This window comes from Oculina patagonica, chromosome 4, assembly GCF_052425735.1.
Source record: "Oculina patagonica isolate OP01 chromosome 4, crgOcupat, whole genome shotgun sequence".
Lineage (NCBI taxonomy): Eukaryota > Metazoa > Cnidaria > Anthozoa > Scleractinia > Oculinidae > Oculina > Oculina patagonica.
In genome coordinates this window covers 49236666-49255278 of record NC_135761.1, presented here as the reverse complement: position 1 = coordinate 49255278, position 18613 = coordinate 49236666, and the positions used below count along the sequence as shown (strand labels likewise).

Below are 18613 nucleotides of genomic sequence, written 5' to 3'. Positions count from 1 at the left end.
GCAAATTTCCGTAAAAGGAACATACGAGACCAGGCATTGTCAACAGGTAGTGGCTCACTGTATTTGTACTTCTCATGAAATCTTTCACAAAGATATCCTGAAAACGCTTTTCATCGCATTTTTTAGATCCTCGAGACTTTATGAGACCAATCAAGCAAGCAAAATGTTTTAACTGCTGAAAATTACCAAAAGTAACGAACCCCAAAAGTAGGAACACTCCGAAAATAATTTCGGCTGAAAATAGGGACCTGAAACATAATTTGGCTTCTTAACACGTTCAAACAACCAAAAAAAGATACAAGAAGGCTTTTATTTATAGCGAAGTGTCGTTTTGCTCATATATGGTCAGAAATACATTGTAAATTGTCATTCGTATGAAACAGATATCCTGAGGTATCGTTTGTTTGCCAAGATTCGTCGAAAGTCTTGCCAGGCGCCCCATAACCACAATTTGTCTACCTATAAAAAGCCTTTTTGTCTACAATACATTGAATAAAAAAAAATTATCCTAGTCAATCTTACGGAATATCGTCTGATTTCGTCCAAACTTGGCTTCAACGCGAATTCGTAGAATAATTCATTGTTAACTAAACTTTATAAAGTGTTTTTATTTTGTTTCAGATGGCCTTATTCCAAAATCAATATATTACCCTACCTATAGCTTGAAAATGAAAGAGTCGTGAACTAAACTAATAATATGTTGAGCTGAAAGCATTATAATTATTGCTTAATTATAATTAAAAGTTTCGAAATGCCCATAAATAAAATAGAAGTCTCGCAAGTACGACGCTTCAGAATTGTTTTGACAAAATAACACCAAAATAATAGCTATTGATTTAGTTAGCTACAATTTCGCTGAAAATAAAACATCTTTTTGATGCCATATAATTCACCGATTTCATAGATGTAACTTTTTTCGAAGCTCATTAAGAGTTTTCATTTTTAATCACCGGTTACTTTCCATCTTATGATGTCTTCTGTTCGCACGTGTGCTACAAAACAGGAAAAAGGATGATTTGTCTTCCTATTGCAAGGATATTCTGTCGTGCGGTAGTAATACAGGAAGATGTTTTCAGATCCCGCAGAAATTTCATTTACGTTTTACCTCTTCCGCAAAAGCTAATGCCTTATTTCTTATACCACAGTAACATTTTCTCGATTCAAAACCACTCATTTGCAGTAGTTCACTCGTACAGTCAAGTGAAATGAGTAGCAGTACACTCATAGAGGTGTTTGGTCACATTGTGTTCAGTTTTACACGAGGTGTGACAGAGCATTACAACCCAGAAGAACCTGAATACACGGCAGAGTCTTTTGGCTACGATCCTCTACAGAGCACAGGTCGAGAATGGTATTATCATCCTGTTGATGAGTTTATTTATCAAGAATACAGTGAAAGAGAAGTCACCAGCAAAAACTATCTAGCGCAAAGCAGTCTTGATGTAAGAGTTATAAATGCATGTTCACCAGACGAGAACGTTAACAAAAAAACCCAGGAAAATCAGCAAGATGAAGACAAAGAAACGGCTTGGAAGAGGCTTAGACCATCCGCTCTACAGACAGTATTTAAATCAATGGTCATTGGAGCAATAATTTCACTTCTAACCGCCTCCATCATCGGTACAATATTCATGATGTTGTCTTACTTAAACTACAAAACGGTGTCGAACTGTGATTATCAGTTAGACAAATTAATTTCGATACGAGTGCAATGGGTCATAACAATTGCCGATATCATTAGTTGTACTTTCTATTACATATGCCCTCTTTTGAATCTGTTGCTTCTTTTTCGACCATATCAGCTCAAAGGAGTGAAACGAAAACTGGTTCTGGTTTGTTTCGTTATGTATGCTTTGGATGCTCTTTATCGCGGAGTGCTGCAAGCCGTCGGAAAACCTTACTTTACACTTCCTGCTTTATACATCTTCTTGTCTAATGTTCCCGTATATGTTTTCGTTTTCATAAATGTCTGTTTGCAATTCTATTTAACTGCAAAACACTTGCTTATACGGTCAAGAAAAAACTGGAATTTCTTATTTGTAAAATGGCAATGCCAACTTGTTTTGCTGTTATCGCGACCTTTGCCATCAGGTATTCAATTTACAGCGCGTATATCAAACAAGACAAACAAGGTAAACTTCTAATCGCCCTCTTCTCTCCTCTCGTGGGTGTGGCTCTCAAAGCAATCTCAAGAATTTGCGTTCAGCGATTATGGAACATTACACATCCGGGATATTCCTATGTCTTATTGGCACCGTTGTATTGTTCATTAGCTGTAATGTTCCGAGTCTTGCAAGCAGATCTTGACAGTTTAGAATCCATCGCTCTTCTTGGAATAATTCACGGCTTTGCAGAAGTCATAGAACGCAGCACCGTGGTTGTTATTGATCACATCTGTCACCAGATTTGTAGACGAGCATCATCTCCTTGGGGAAGTTTTCGTACTCCTCGCCGTGAGAGACTAACGGCAGATATCGCTATCATGAGCATGTTGTTCGAATCAACTGCTGTAGTGTCTGTTAATGGCTTCTTGTACTTGTATCAATGGATTTTCTTAGAGAATGATTCGCTTTTAAATTTACTACAGTCTTTTGCCATTTACACCTCAGTTCCGCTGGTGATTGAGTGGTTTTTCACCAGCGTGTCTCTGGCGATCGAGACTCGTTATCAGAATATGGCTGTAATGGCTGTTTGGCGAAGACAGTGGAAAAGACATGTTTTAGTGGCAATTGTTAATGTTTTTCCAGTAGCTATATGGACAAGCGGAAACCTTTTATTAATTGTACATGATCGATTTAATGAGCCCATAAATCAGCCCTGTAAAATGCCGTTCACTTGAAATGAGTGATTTCACAGGAGATAGGTAACGCTCATTCACTTTGACTGTAAACATCAGGTCTCATCGATCAACGGTTATGTAAAAACCTCTTGCAACGAGAACAAAGTGCAGATTGAAGAAGTAAAATAAAATCAAAGTGTAAATATTTACAAGGTGCAATATATGGACTTTCACCCTACAAAACATATTTTCGAAAGTTAATGTACTGTGCACCCAGGGGGGGGGGGGGGTACTTCGGCCTGTAAATGACGGGGGATGATCGAATGGAGGCAAAACTCAGGACCCCAAAAAATCCCTGGACCAGAATTAACCCTCCCAAAAATCCCTTGTCAAATTACCCCTAAATTTCCAGGAGGGGCAATAATATAACACAAAGAAAACCGTATAAAATTGAACGCTATCGAGCCATAATCGGGGACAAAAACCCCGATTATGGCCCCTGACGCTATTCATCATACCATAAATACGCCAAGGCCGCGCCAAGGCACTTTAGTTTGTTTTTAATACCCCAAAAAATCCCCTTTTATATCAAGTCACCCAAAAAAATACTTGCCAAATTTTCCAACCCAAAAAAATCCTTCGCTCATCCCCGTCATTTACAAGCCGGAGTACCCCCCCCCCCCCCCCCCCCCCCCCCCCCCCCCGGGATCTAGACGAGCTTAGAGTTATTTTAAAGGAGCTACTTCACGGACAACACATCTTGGAAAAAACTTGCCAGTTGTTTTCAAGTTTGTCGTTCGTAATCCGTTTTAATCTTCGTCAGTCGAAACCATCGTTGTTAATTTTTGCGTTTTTATTCCTCGCTTGTTGTTTTTCTATGTTAGACAACTATTATTTTGAGGTTTCCTTCAATTTGAAAGTAATCATAAAAATGATTTAAAATATGGTGACATTTCTCCTTAAAAGGTCTTAAAATTTAGCAATGAAAATTTGTTTAATAATCGGGTATGTAGCGAATAAAACATCGTCTTTTAAAATTTCGATAAGCACAGCCTTGATTGTTTTGACTCCTTCACATAAATCCCTTGAACCCACGTAATATGTAGTGCGCCGACATGACTCAGAAGACGAATTTAAAAGAAACGTTTTTGCTCATTCTGCGGCAATCCCGCAGTAGCAAGGTCTAGATCAGAAACTGTTCCCATAACCCACTACAAGGATTCTTATCACCCTTGCATACTGTCTCGTTTCAAACGCATTCTTTTCGATGCATTTTAGTTGTCAGAGCACTAAACTGGCGCTTTTTCGTCATCAAAAACGCGGTGTTGTAGTGTGGATGGAGAAAACAGTGCTTTTCAAAGATGGTCACGTCATCTCTGATCCAGTCCGGTCTGTGATCTAGTCCTCGTCCCCAGGGCCCTTTTCATTCCACACAGCGCACTGCAACCTCGTCCCCAGGGCGCACTGGGCACGACGTTGCCAATCGCCATTCATCAAGTATTGTGCGCATGCTTTATTCGGCCATTGGGCGTGGAAAGCAAAAACGATTCGAAAACGATAGTGTAGACGAAACACTTATTGATGCAACTTTGTGGGGAAGACTTGTAAACGGGAGTGAGCGATATATTAAAGGTTTCTTATGTAGGTAAAATGATACAGCAAGCACTTTATTTTGCATTTTTTAATATTTTCTTATGAAAAAAATATCTATTCCAAACATTCAGCAAGCTTTGAACAAGAAGATGATCATTTGCTCAATAGTACGCGAGAATTTATTTTCATCCGGTTAATAGCTAGCTACTTTAAAATAAAACCATTTACACTAATTGAATTTTACAAATCAGAGTTTTTCCTCGTCTCGCCTTGGATTAGTGTCTTTCACAGCTGCTATTTAAGCCGTCACGCAACGCTTCTCCCGAAGCGTCGTCGTGACAACCTACATAACAGCTGAAAAGACTGGCCTTGTATCAGCACTAGTCACGGCATTCGTTCGATCGATGAACGAAAATTTATTAAAAACCTATCAATTCTAAACGTCTGTAAAAAAGCTATTAAATTATTTAACTCTGGATCTTGGTTCTTGTCGCAATGCTGTAATGTCAAGCCGTATACAGAAACCACCATTTTTGAACAAGATGCCACATGTTCTTGCAAACCATCGCAAAATCAACGGTCTTTTGATCATGCACGTCACGGCCGTCGTACGAAATGTCAAACAAACTGTTATTTTACATTTCTTTACACCCATGAGTCTGTTGTCGGCCCTCCAGTTCCTTCCAATTTATACATTTTCTTTTTACTCTTGTCTACTTGAGCGTATGTTGGTTCTCCTTGAGGCTGTCTGCTGTCCGGGTAAGCTGGCGGTAAAACTTGTACACCGCCCGTCCTCTCAAGATCCGATCGTCGATCGATTTCCCGATAGCCACTCATGTCTTCCATTTCCAGTTCATCTCGTGCACTGTTCGCCGCTCTTCGTCGTTGTGCATCCTCGTCGGCTTCGTAACCATCATCGGAAAACTTCGGGGGAGGGCCTCTCGGGTCGGGTTCGTATCGAGGTACGGGAAGCGATGTCTCGTCGTATCGCACCGGTCGAGGTTCCTTTCTATTGACAGACGCCGGGGGTGGCTGTGTTCCTCTTGGGATTGTTATATCTTCATAAGGGCGTGGTGTGGGTGGCGCATGGCCGTATTCGTCGCCTATTTCTTTGGTGAATTCCCAGCCTTGTTTTTTGATTGAGCTCCGGAGAGGTGTTAGATTCCAAAGAGTTATCAAAACCTGCAATATACAGACACAAGACTTTCGTTAACACTGTGACAAGGACAACGATGACTGTGGCTCCCTGGATATTTTCCTTAACATGCCTTTCACCCTGCGATACCTAAATTATCCCAGCCGACGAGGCGGCTATAACTATCTCATATCCAACAAGATCCAAAGAATTGCAATATTTGAGCTAACCGGCTGTTCTCGCTGATGCGTACACCTACCATATATTTGGTCTTTGGTATATGAACTCATATACCATGGCCAGTAAACCAATCAAAACTCAGGAATTGTAATATACCATGGATAGTTGTAAGTCACACACGGACCTATTTTGCTCCCACGCGAGATAGAAGTAGTTTGTCCCAGTCCAAAGCTCACCGGTTCTGGCACTTGACTCTGATTTCTGTACCATGACGCCACAAGAAGTGCTACCCCCCCCCCCCTCCTATCCCCCACCCTGGATAGCAGTACCAATTTATAATCCTGGGTGATGAGTGGCACTGTGAGAGTAAAGTGTCTTGCCCAAAAACACAACACAATGACCCCGGCCAGGGCTCAATCAAAAGCACAAACTATTAGCTACAGAGAGAAAACAGCGTTCAAATTTGTCGTCCCATATCGCTAACAGTCCGTTCAATGGATCAATTTAGGTTTCTGGGAAACTGCTCACCTACCCCTCCCCAAACCTAACATTTTGCCCAAAGCGATAAGTATTTGGCGCGGGGGGTTTGGGGCGCGGGGGGGGGGGGGAGGAGAGAGGGGGGGGGGGGGGGATTAAAAAAAAAAAAAAAAAAAAAAAAAAAAAAAAAAAAAAAAAAAAAAAAAAAAAAAAAAAAAAAGGAAAAAAAAGGGGAAAAAGGGGGAGAAAGGGGAAAAAGGGGGGAAAAAAGGGGGGGGGGAAGGGGGGGGGTATTTAAAAAAAAAAACGAAGGGGGGGGTTTATTGGGAAGGGGGGGGATATTGAAAGGAGGGCGCTAAATCGAATCATTACGGTAAGGGTTAATGTTAGGTTTGGGGAGGGGTAGGTGAGCAGTTTCCCCAGAAACCTAAATTGATCCCGTTCAATAACTGTTTTCAGTCATACCTGATTCGCTGTCTTGACTATCTTAGGAGAGTATCTATCCCGCGACTGCGCGATCGCAATTATCTTCTTAATTCCACCGGCGCTCCGAACATGTCTGTGTAGAAAATAAAAAATAACAAAAAACAGCTTCAACTAAATACTATCTGCAAAATAACTCGACTTTTGTTGCACGTAGGCCTTCTGCCAGTTGACAATGTTACTTTACTCGTTAGAAAATCACCTTAAACACAGTGACGGAAAATTCTGTCGTAGAGCAAAGAAAACGTTTGAGGGCACCCAGTGGTGGAAATATACAACGAAATCCATCAAGTCAAACCAGTAGACTTCTCACCTTCCATTGACTATACTCTTGTTTACAACTTGATGAAGTGCGCACAAGATTGCGCCGATTGTGTTTTCTTCTACATGGGAATTAGGCGAGTTAGGTTCCGGAAGACGATGAACAAGATCCTTTACGGCGTATTGACCTGCGTGTGAAGAATATAAAAATACCATCAGCGTACTGCCTCGAACAAACATGGCAGCCGCTATCAGTCTCTTTAGGATCTCATCCCACCTACCCGACCCATGAACACGTGGACAGGCCACACCACAACATCGGAAACTACGTCCAGAATCCCTACTCTTTCAAACAGAGACGAGTTCTTTAACGTTCCCAATTCAACAAATTTAGGTTTATGAGATGTACGAGACAAGGCCAATAGCTTAACATCACCGCCAAATAACGTGATCATCTGAACTGGGTAAAGTTCCTTAGCCAGAATGATCTTACCAGTTATTTTAAGACAGTGGTTGGTGGTCTGACCGTGATTCGAACCCACGACCTCCCGCTTTAGCCTAGCACCCTACCTACTAAATTTAAAGAGGAAACCATATCAGCTCTAGCTGGTTTTCATGCAGGTCCTATCCAGGTCGAATTGCAATTTGGAAATGTTAGTTTCTGTGGAGGGAGGAAAACTAGATAACCCGAAGAAAAAAATTCGGAGCAAGAACGAGAACCAACAATAAACTTAACCCACACTGATATGGCACGGGGGAGTCAAACCCAGGCCAAATTGGTGGGAGGCGAGCACTCTCGCCACTGCGCCATCCTTGCTCCCCCTATGTAAGGTAGTAGAAGTCTATTTGTAACAACAAATAAACGAGAGTTACAACATACCTATAAGATCCTTGTTCCTCGGGTCAATTGCAAGATTTCTTAGCGCAGTAGCCACAGCCCTGACTACAGGGTCGTGATTCATTCGTAAAAGTTCCACCAAGATGGGAAGACCTTTCTCTTTCCGTACTGCAGAACGCATAATCTGTGCCCACTACAACAAAAAATCAAATAAAGGCACTTCATCAAACTTATCTATATCTACTTTGCAGAGTCGTCACGGAAAGCTCCTCCCAACATGGCACCTGCGTGACACGTTGGGAGACATGCGTGACATGTCGCACATGTCTTCAAGTGGAGATAATCATTGCGTGACGACCTAAACAGCACAAAGGATGGTATAAATATATCACCCAGCTATTATCACTCTTTACAATGTGTGACAAGATTTGATTGATTAAATCAGCATATTTTGCAGCCATGATATCAAGAAAACCGGCGGGAAGAGATCTTTTCCCACAAATTTCCGTAAAAGCACTTGAAGAGTTTGCGATTTTTTATTATTCGCCCACCGAGCTCGCCGCAACAATGCAAAAATCGTCAAAATATGCAGCAATACTATACACTAAAATATTCAATGAGACATACCCTCCAACCGCATGCTGTAAGATTGTGTATAGCTCCCGCTGAACCCTCTAACGTCTCGGGATTGGCCGATTCAGCCATGATTGATAGATACGACTTGGCTATCTCTGGTTGCCATAACAACTCCACTCCTTCCACTGGATCCTTTCTTAGTTGCGGTTGTTCCGTTTCTTTGATTGTTCCTTTCTTTTTCTTGTTCTTCTTTGCTCCCGTCCCGCATCCCGCCATGCAGCCCGGGTCCTGTTTGTCGGGTTCTTTGCCGGGATGTATGGGTACAGGGGCGTCTTTGAATCTCTCTCTATCGACTTCGTTTTCCAGTCGGTAAGACAAGTTGCGAAGAATACAGACGGAGTTTTCTACACTCTAAAAAAAAAACCCACAAACAAATGCCGTTAGGGAACCGTTCTTGGTGTACTTCTGTGATCAATGCACCTTTAAATCAATAAATTTACAAGACTGGAGGTGTGTCGTGGGTTTGCACTGCACATTTGTCAACTATATTTATCAATAAGAGTGCGAGCTTGAGGTTTCTATCGGCTGATAGATTGTGAGGGGTGAAGCCCGGACTGACTCAATTATCAAAGTCGAAAGAAACCGATGCGGGTGTAAGTGTTAGCATAACTCAATGGCTGATTTATTTAAATGCCTGATTTAAATATTGATAAACATCGTAAAACTGATTTCTTGAAGATTTGGGCGTGTACCTTTCACTATAAAATGCTGGAAATTTCGGTTGAGATGTTAATAATAAGACTATTTTGGTTTATCCGAACGGCAAAGTTTTAAAATAAACGGAAGTTGTCCAAAGGCCTTTATCAACCAGTTATCTTTCGCCCAGTTTCAACCCGTATACACGGCAACTCAGCTCAATTCCAGGGCCTCCGAGAACACCCCAAATCTCATTCGGAATTTGCCCTAAATGCAAACCAACCGCTTTCCTTGTGCTCGAAAAACTATGCGCCCTCGGAGGGATCAAACGATAGTAAATGCTTGCTGAGCCAATCAGAATGCAAATGTTTCAAAACGTACCTTATTATCGACATCATTTTTGCCAAGGGGCGCCTTAATGATCCACACAAACGAGTCCACAAGTCCATCACAGTCCCTCATTACTCGTCGCGCCTCAGGCCCAGCTGAGGACACGTTACGCAGTACACCGCTGGCATTACGGAACACTGTGGTCCATTTTATTGAAGGCAGGGGCGCAGTGCTGTTAGCAGCCGCCCTGCTCCAGCCAGAGTACGGGATGATGATAATCGTCACCATTACTATGAGGCAGATCTCGAGGATGCGGAGCTTTAGATCCTTTGCAAAATAACCAAGAAAATTGTGATTAGAATCAAAACACTAAACTGTAAACTAGTTATCCCGCAAAGCTGTTTTCCCCTCTTCCGAACAGCAGTAACATCCATCTTTACTTTACTCTTGGCATTTCCTTCGCTTCTTTTGCGCATCAAGAATTGTAAGAAATGTGCTCCCCTTCGATTGCTTCGAATTTTTTTTCGAATTGTGATCATAATATATATCTCGTACTTTTCGCGAGCTGGGTTGCAGTTGAATGGAATGGACATGAACGAAGAAGTCTCGAAACATTTCGCTAAAGTATCGATGATAAATCGAGGTCAAGTCGATTAAGCAAAAAGAAAACAATTGTGCTGCGTCGCCTAATGGTTCTGCCAGCAACGATACGCTTGAAAAAAAAAACTTACTTCACAAGAAGAGAGGTTCCATAACACACCCAAGACTACTTCTTTAACCTGAAAACAAAAAGAGAAAATGTTCGTCACATGCAAGGCTTTTAGTTTACACTGTTTTCTAGAAACTAGCCGAGATAAATGTTGGCACTTCTCTAGCCTGTTCCAGGCGTTCAGTTTGTTCGCGATTTTTGCGCAAAACAACCAGCTGAAAAAAGGACGGGGGTTTGGGACGAGAAGGCGAGTTCTTTTGACGCGTCTTTCCAACTAACCCTCGTTTATTTTCTTTTTACTTGCCGTTCTTTGGGCAGATCCCAAACTAACCGAACGCTTAATCCAAAAATAGATTTTGAAAGATTGTCATGCTGGGTAATAAAGGACTACTCTCTTATTGTCTCTCGTATTTCTTCCGGCACTCACTGCTACTTTATTTCATCCAAAGGTTTCTATCACTGATACACTCTCACAGTTCTCGTTCCATGAATTCATTGAATCAAATTATGAATTTCTGTTTTATTTCCTTACCTCGTCTCTTCTCGTTCTTTTTAACAGTCGAATCAAAGCTTCAATGCCGTAACACTCGGCAATAGCCAACTGAAAGAGAGAAAACTGTGAGCGTCTTTGTAGTCACATGACATCTATAAGGTTTATCCTAACATTTACCATACACAATTTAGCTGTGTATTTGTATTTGTTGAAGGCTGTAATAAATTAAGGAAATCCCTCTTTGATTTCGAAACAAACCAAGAGCGTCCGACCGGTGTGCGGAAGGTCATTGGTTCGCCTCCTATTGGAGGAACACAGAATCTTTCTACGAGTAATTTGTGTAGCTGAGTCAGTCAGTTAAAACTGGCTTCTCACTAGTCTAGTCCCTGAACTCTCCCATCCGCGCCCTATATGAGAGTTGAACCGGCAACCCAGGTGTGTGAAGATAGATATATTGGGCTCTCTTTATTTTTCTCTTTCTTCTCACGCATGAATTCACCCCTCTACAAGGCGCGGAAGGGAGAGTTCAGGGACTCGACTACATTCTCACATTTCTAGCAAGCTTTACATGTAGCATCATTTTTTTCTAAACAATAGACTATTCACCTTGTTCTCGTCCCGTGATTTGCTGTATGACAAATTTCTCAAACTCGCCGCGGCAGATCGATGAATTTCTTCTAACTCATGATCAAGTAAGCGAACTAATATTGGAATCCCACCAAGCTCTCTGTTAAAAATAATAACAATTGAACCCTAAATACATCATAGCAATGAATCATGACCACATCCAGTGTTATTGTAAAGCCACGCTCAAACGTCACGCAATACGCTCGCGTGTCATGTAAGCACCCATTATGTCAAGCAATATTTCTTCGAGTTTGAGCCAAACGACCTCCAGCGTCGGAAGGTTGCAATACGCTTGCGTCACGCAATCTCAAAAAGATTGCATGACGAACAAAACAAATACTGGCGTCGGAAGGTCACACAGTGCATACCCAAATTGTACAAGTTTTACAAAATCTAATTACAGTTGAAACTCTATGCAGTGGCCACCGACCCTAGGGACAGAATTACTAGCCGTTCTAAAGCAGTTGTCATTGCTCTTATGCACCAAATTGTCGGTCAACGTACCGAACTTTAACCTTGACTTGTTCGTCACTGTAGGAGAGATGCTGCAGATAATTGGCCGAGTTTACGATGAGTGTGACATCATCAGTTTGTAAGTATTCGATCAAGTCCTGTAGGTCAGGCTCGTGCGCGTAAGTCTTCCTCTCTGAAACAAAATCAAACACTTGAGTCAATGTCTTCATATCAAGGAGGACTTAAATGTAAGTGTCAAACGCTTGACACTCGAAAAAACTCTACACTGGTGACGCAGCTATACAGAAGTCCCTGTAGTGTCTTTGATTGGTTGTCGCTAGGTTACGAGTTTTCGCCCGAGAGCAACAACCAATCCGAACGCTACACGTATCCCTACGTCACAGTACGTCATTAGTAAGAAATTTCTCGTGTCCAGTTCCTGACGTCGTCTGAGCGAGGGTCAGAATGGGGTCGCAACTCTCTTGGAAAAACATAAAAATAGTTTTCACTCCAAAATCACAGAGACGGCAACAAACCGTAAAAGCACAAGGATAGCCTGTGTATAGCCGCTACACGAGGACGCTTTGGGACAATAACACGTCCATTTTCTTAGATTCCTTTCTTATTTAACTTTTTTTTTTTCGTTTTCGTTTGGAACTGACCTGCATACAGATCTCTCTCGGTTTTGCCGTCGTCTTCGTAATCTGCCAGCCAGCGATTGCAAGGAAAGATCCAGCACTCGTCATGAATAATGATGACTACCTCCTCAAGGTACCACCCTGTCCCTAGACCGCGCCCATCATGGCCGATACGCACCTTCTCAAGCTGTACGTGGAAAACAAAATGTAAGAATCACACACGGGCAAATTCACAGGAGGGAAAGTTATGAAAACTATTTTTTAACGAACGAACAATATAATTTTTTTTCAATTATAAGCCCATCTGAAAAGGACAGCAAATTATAAGTCCATTTTTGGAATATTGCGAAATTATTATTGAGGTTTACCTTCAAGTTGAAAGTAATTCTGTACATTAGGGGAATGACTTAAGACCAACCAGTGACCAAGGCAAGAAAAACACACTTACATTTCCAACATCAACTGTTTGCAAGTTGATCTTGGTGTTCATTCCGCGTTGAAACTTGTCTTTGGTGTCACAAATTTGTTTTAGTTCAATGACTCCAGTGTCGCCTTTATCACCAAACACCTGGAGGTAGATGTTTGAATCTGTTCCTGCATTCTTTATATTGCCTGTCTTTATCCTCACGCTGTAATCAGAAACTGCAGAGAAAACAATATTTACGTGAACACAAGGCACACAGAAAAACTGCTGTTCTGTTACAGAGGCCACAGAGCCCTCTTAAAACTAGTTAAAAGTGGAGACTAATGACTTAGGACTATGTACTTTGAGATATCTCTGGACTGTAAGAAGGTTGAAGTTTTCAAACTGAAGTTGTCATTTTTGGTTTAATATTAATAAAGTTATAACAAATCCATTAACCATTATTCATCAAGTTAAAGCCCTCCTGAAACTTGGCCTGAAACTCTTATACGCTCTTGTCAACTTTGAACGTGCTCAAATTTTTTATGAGAGTCGATGTAAGTTTTCTCTCGTTTGGGCCGAGTTGACGACAACTTTCACGAGATTTAACTCTCATCAAACTCTGATCAATTCTCGTCCTGATTTGGCTAGTTTGGATTTACAGTTGGCTGTCACCATTCTGGAGCAGAACGTAATCAAAATATTGAGATACACAATTAGCCACGCACACGAAACATCCTGACACAATAACTAACCCGCAAGCCTATAACCCTCTGAGCCCCTCATTTAGTGTCTGAGCAGCAATTTAACTCACCGGGTTGTTTAGGATAAAGTTCTTTGTCTGCATATCCCACACCCTGTTCCTCTGCCACCCAGGCATGGCATGGGAAGATGAGGTGCTCCCCCCTGACAGCACTGTTTAGTATCACCTCCTCGACATACCAGTCTGACGCGACGCCACGCCCATCATGGCCGACACGAAGCTTCTCTATCTGCAAGACGAAGAACATGGCACGTTTCTAAGTTAACTGAAGATAGAGCTGATTTGGTCTGATAAATAATCTCATTCTGATGAAGATAAGTTGTTCAACAATGACACGAGCATGGGACGAAGAAAAATTCTGAGTCCCCGACGAGAATCGAACCCATGGCCTCCGAGATACCACTTGGGCGCTCTAACCAACTGAGCTACGAGAGACTCGTGGTGACTCATGACTCGATTCCCGTCGGGGACTCGATTTTTTTCTTCGTCCCATGCTCGTGTCATTGTTGAACAACTCATCTTCACTATTTATCACCGAGCTTAAAATTCAGCATCTTTATTATTTACTAAGCTTATTCTGTTATCCGTAAAAACTTGTTTCTGAACGCCATGTAGGTTTAAAGCCTGGCTAAACAGATGTGCATGTATCTCTTAGATTCACTTGGTTCGTTTCATTCTTTTCCCATCAGAAATCCGCCTGAGAATCGAATGAGGTAGCCTGAGATTAATGCAGTGTCGCAGATTTGTTGTTGGCCAACAGACCATTTATCAGAGACACTGCACGGATCCTACAGCGTTAATTTGCATTTTTTTTTTTTTTGGAATCTGAAACGTCTTTCGAGCAGGGGAATAACAGCCATGAAAAAAACTACGTTAATTAGTGTATTCACATTGCTGTAACACTCAAATTTCTTCAACCATAGGAACAGGTCATACATGTACTGTTATTCTCTCAACCGCATGAGCAGTATTTTCCTTTTTCCCAGATATTTCCTTGTTGAAGAGCTATTATAATTAGCCCTTAATAATCACATTGATCAAGGTTACCTTGCCAACATCACCAGCTTCCAAAGTGAAGTAATCCGTCTGTCCTCGCTCAAACAAGTTCTCCATCATGCCTGATTTCTTGAGCTGCACATGCCCCGTGTCGCCCTTATCACCGTACACCTGGACCCAGACACTTGAATCTGTGCCAGCATTCTTCTCATCCCCTGTCTTGATGGCCAGATGGTAAAGACCTGCAACAACAAGAAAGAAATTAAATGTTAAAAGAATTTAAAGACTTTATTTCGCACTTGTACTAACGGCCATCTCTCGATAGGGTCTGGTCACTTCTCTACAACTGTCAGATTAAGCCCCGTTCGTGCGCTCACAAGTAGCGTAGCAGCTCTCAGCTTGTAATTTTACTAGTCCTCGTAGTCTAGTGTAACAGTTGCTTTTGTTTTGGGAGCTAGGGACATTGTTCTAGTTATTTGTTCTACTGTTCTCTTAAAGGGTAGCGAGACCTTGCGAAAGCTGCTACCCGACCCGTGCCCATCTGTACAAAAAGATAAGATAAGATAAGAAACTTTATTTAAGTGTCAAAGCCTTATAGCCTGGAAAATAAAACCATACTAATTAGGGGACACTGCTAAAAACTAAAAGCTACACTAATACTAAATATAAATACAATAAAAATATATATAAGTCATATAAAAATGTTATAATAATCTATGGTGTAAAAAATGTTAAAATCTTATAATAATGTTTTGACTTGAGAGGCACTAAGTGCAGCATAGGATGCATCCCTTACAGCCGCTGTCCATTAAGGGAGTTATATCTTTTTTGCGAATACGGTTTGTGAAAGCCTGCAGAGTCTTGGCTGATCTGTCAGCCGTAGAACGTTTTCCCCATAGTTTGGGTCCTACATAACGCAAAGAGTGCTTTCCATAAGTAACAGTGTTGTATCTAGGAGTAGAAAAATCTGTACAGTTAACTCTTATTGAAACCTCCCTTTAACGGACACCTCTGTAGTTGAGGAGTTCAACTCTGTTTGTGCAACTGTATTCAGTGTCTCAAGCATTAACTCCACAATAAACCACAGCCCATTGTGCACTTAACCAAATATTTTTCTTGATGGGAAAAAGGTTTCAATAAAAACAACCTGACAATTTCTCATCCTCAGTCGAGCTGGCAGCTGATAGGATCCAGTTAAATACCAGATCGTGCAAAACGTGTAATAATTATGAAAATGAGTTTAATTTGTATAACAAGGAGCCGTAGCTAGCAAGAGGCAAGAAGAGGTCCTTGCCTCGTCTAGATTTTAACCCAAATTTTCCCCTTAGCAAGATATTGCCTCGTCTATGTCAAAGGTCTGGCTACGGGCCTGGTATAAGTGTATAAAAATGAACGTGCATATGAAACACATAGTTTCGCCCGAAAACTCGTTTTGACACTGTGGCAAAAGACAAGTATCTCAGAAATGGCCTACTTATTATTTTACTCATACAAATAGGTGGTTTTCACTGTCACGCCGCGAAAAATTAAATCCAAAACTATTGAGTCAAAAAAAATCAAGAATAATACAGGTTGTAGAAAACTACTATATAAACTGTTTGTCCAAGTCTCAGGTCTGTACGTTATTCCGTATTCGAGTTATCCGTCAAAATGTGTCACAAAAATTTAGAGAGCACAGTATGGAAACGCCATGTTGGAGCCCAACTGCTTGGGCTCCAACATGGCGGCCGGAAATCAATGAAAACATCTGGCATTAAACACTTCTCGCAAAACCTCAACTGTTCAGATTGTTAAAAAACGCAGGATAAGGCATTTTTTAAGAAAACGTGACAGCCTTCTAGCGGCCATGTTTGATCTCGTGTGGCGTGAAACTCCGAAATTCAAAATGCTCTATCTTAAAGACAGCGAATGCTATCGAACTAAAAACCTTCAACAAGATATATATTAAGGACGTCTAATAGCCAGTGAAGGATAAAAACTTCAGGGTCTTGTGATTCTGAGTTTTAGAATTTTGACGACGTCACGTGAAAACCAAGAATACCACTTACAAGGTCTCGACATGAAGTCTCGGACAATTTTGCCATCACCCTGGCTTGAGGCTAACCAGCAGTGTGAAGGGAACACGGTATGGTCACCACGTGATGGCACATCAACAGTGACCTCCTCCAAGTACCATCCAGCTGAGGGCTGCCGACTGTCATGGCTGACGCTTACTTTTTCAATCTGAAGCAACGAGAAAAGAATAACAACTAATAAATAAAAATGGGGCAAACCTAAAAAGTTTTGATTTGCGTGCTTGTTCATTAAAGGACATTTTGAATAAAAACATCAGAAATGTAGGACTTAAAAAAACAACTACAACTGGCAAAAATGATACAAAAAATCTTGGCTAGCATCGTAGGCAGGCAATGCGTGTAGTAAACTTCAATCCCGGGCAAAACTGTTAACATACGGTATGCAGTACTTTCACAGTGCAGGGCCGCCGCAGGGCCGTACCTAGGATTTTTAGTCTGCGGGGGCAAACTCGGCTAATTTCCAATATAGCTACAAGAAATAGCCCAGCAAAATTAAACACTATGTTAGAAATTTAGTTTTCCTGGCGGGGGCAACTGCCCCCGCTGCTGCATAAAATTTATTATCGGCAAATCACTTGCGTGATCGCTGATGCGAAACGTTGTCTTGCACTTCAAGCTACCTCAACTTTCCTTGACAAGTTCTAAAATCTTTGAGTTCAGAAATCGCCATGACCTTCGAGCAACATGTCTTGTTTCTCCTCAACTACCAAACTTGGAAAGTTCAGTCGGGCCGAAGTTGGGAACTTTGTATCGAAGTTCGCAATTTGATTCGCAAACTCGCAACGTAATTGGCAACTTCATAACAAAGTTTCCAATTTCCCAACAAACGTCGCAAAGCGGGCGGCCAAAGTAAACTGAAATCAACGGTAAAACATCTCGTTCAAACATTTAATGAACCGGTACAAATATTAACTTTGCTGTTAAAAGCAACTACGATCGATAGCAAAAACAGAATAAGAGCGTGCCACTCCGTGACAATTTGATAACTTAGTTAGTTCTTGTTTGTTGAATAAAATTTACATTGTGAATAAACCAAAATCTTTGTTGTACAGTTCTGACAAGAAACAAATACTCCAGGTGTACTGCGCTTTAAAGAACTTTTCCGAAGATATTGATTACAGTACTTTTCGTTCAATGAATATATGGAGACGTGGCTTTTTCGAGAAAAACAAGGGTATCGTGTTACGTTCGTTTTAAAAAAACAAAGGTATCATGTAACAAAAGTAAGAAAAACAACAGTATCATGTTACAGTTTTTGGCAAAAGGCAAATGTATTCCGTAACAAACAAAAGTAACACGTTACGGTTGCTAGAAAGCAAGCAACAAAATAACCGCTTTAAACAGAATAAGAACGTGCCATTTTGTGACATTTTGATAATTGAATTAGTATTTGTTTTTCAATTAAATGATCAAAATTTACGTATTGAATAAAACAGTTCTGATGTATCAAAATGCACGTAAAAATTATTTTGTTTGCAAGCAAATTTTGTGCAAAAAAGTGACTACATGGGCCGCCATACACAAATAGCCCAACCCATGGCATAAACCATCCCAACAGGACAATCACCCAGTTTCACCCCAAGCGCCCCCCAAAAATCAAAAACATAACTCCTCCACGCTTAGCGTGCCTATGTTTTTTCCAAAGGCGACACATTGTTGCAGACACAAAATGTTTCATTGTTTGCCCGCGCGTGCAACAATCGTTGCGAACGCAATATTTGTATCCCAGACATATAAAACGTTTCTGATTTTTTCAGAAACATTTTGTGTCCGCAACAGATGTTCCTGGTTTGCCCAGCATGGACACAAAATATTTGTCATGTGTCCCACTCGTTTGCTCACCCAAGAAACGTCACGAAAAACAATATGTCCTCATTTGCCACCGCCTTAAAAACAATCTTAGATAGGAGAGGCAAAAATTACCGGAGGGGGGGGGGGGGGGGGGCAGGAAGGGGAATTGTTTCTAAATGTTATGCTTTAGGTTAACAATGCCTGCAAATTCGAGATAATTTTACATTTGTCTCAGTAGGTTTTGTCTGGGAACATTGACGGTAGCTTTAGCTCTATACGTGCATAGCGGTCCTACATGTATGATGCCAGCTAACACA

At 41.2% G+C, this 18613-nt stretch overlaps 2 protein-coding genes across 4 annotated transcripts in view; one reads left to right on the top strand and one right to left on the bottom strand.

Moving 5' to 3' along the window:
• Window positions 1-2967, top strand: part of LOC144650371 (uncharacterized) — an 8596-nt gene extending 5629 nt beyond the window's left edge. Inside the window, exon 2 of the mRNA XM_078510027.1 lies at window positions 2325-2967. Coding sequence (XP_078366153.1) covers window positions 2325-2839 — 515 coding nt within the window. The 3' untranslated portion in view covers window positions 2840-2967. The remainder of the gene's footprint in view (window positions 1-2324) is intronic.
• A 1478-nt stretch (window positions 2968-4445) lies between these two features.
• The window catches only part of LOC144650375 (uncharacterized), a 45728-nt gene continuing 31560 nt past the window's right edge, over window positions 4446-18613 (bottom strand). For all 3 annotated transcript variants that reach the window (XM_078510034.1, XM_078510032.1, XM_078510033.1), the window contains 15 exons: window positions 16479-16653; window positions 14482-14672; window positions 13486-13663; window positions 12717-12910; window positions 12293-12455; window positions 11682-11823; window positions 11157-11277; window positions 10590-10658; window positions 10080-10127; window positions 9400-9675; window positions 8374-8733; window positions 7789-7939; window positions 6961-7096; window positions 6630-6723; window positions 4446-5554 (listed from right to left, as the gene is read on the bottom strand). In XM_078510034.1, the coding sequence (XP_078366160.1) occupies window positions 5018-5554; window positions 6630-6723; window positions 6961-7096; window positions 7789-7939; window positions 8374-8733; window positions 9400-9675; window positions 10080-10127; window positions 10590-10658; window positions 11157-11277; window positions 11682-11823; window positions 12293-12455; window positions 12717-12910; window positions 13486-13663; window positions 14482-14672; window positions 16479-16653 (2835 nt within the window). In that variant the 3' untranslated portion in view covers window positions 4446-5017. The remainder of the gene's footprint in view (window positions 5555-6629; window positions 6724-6960; window positions 7097-7788; window positions 7940-8373; window positions 8734-9399; window positions 9676-10079; window positions 10128-10589; window positions 10659-11156; window positions 11278-11681; window positions 11824-12292; window positions 12456-12716; window positions 12911-13485; window positions 13664-14481; window positions 14673-16478; window positions 16654-18613) is intronic.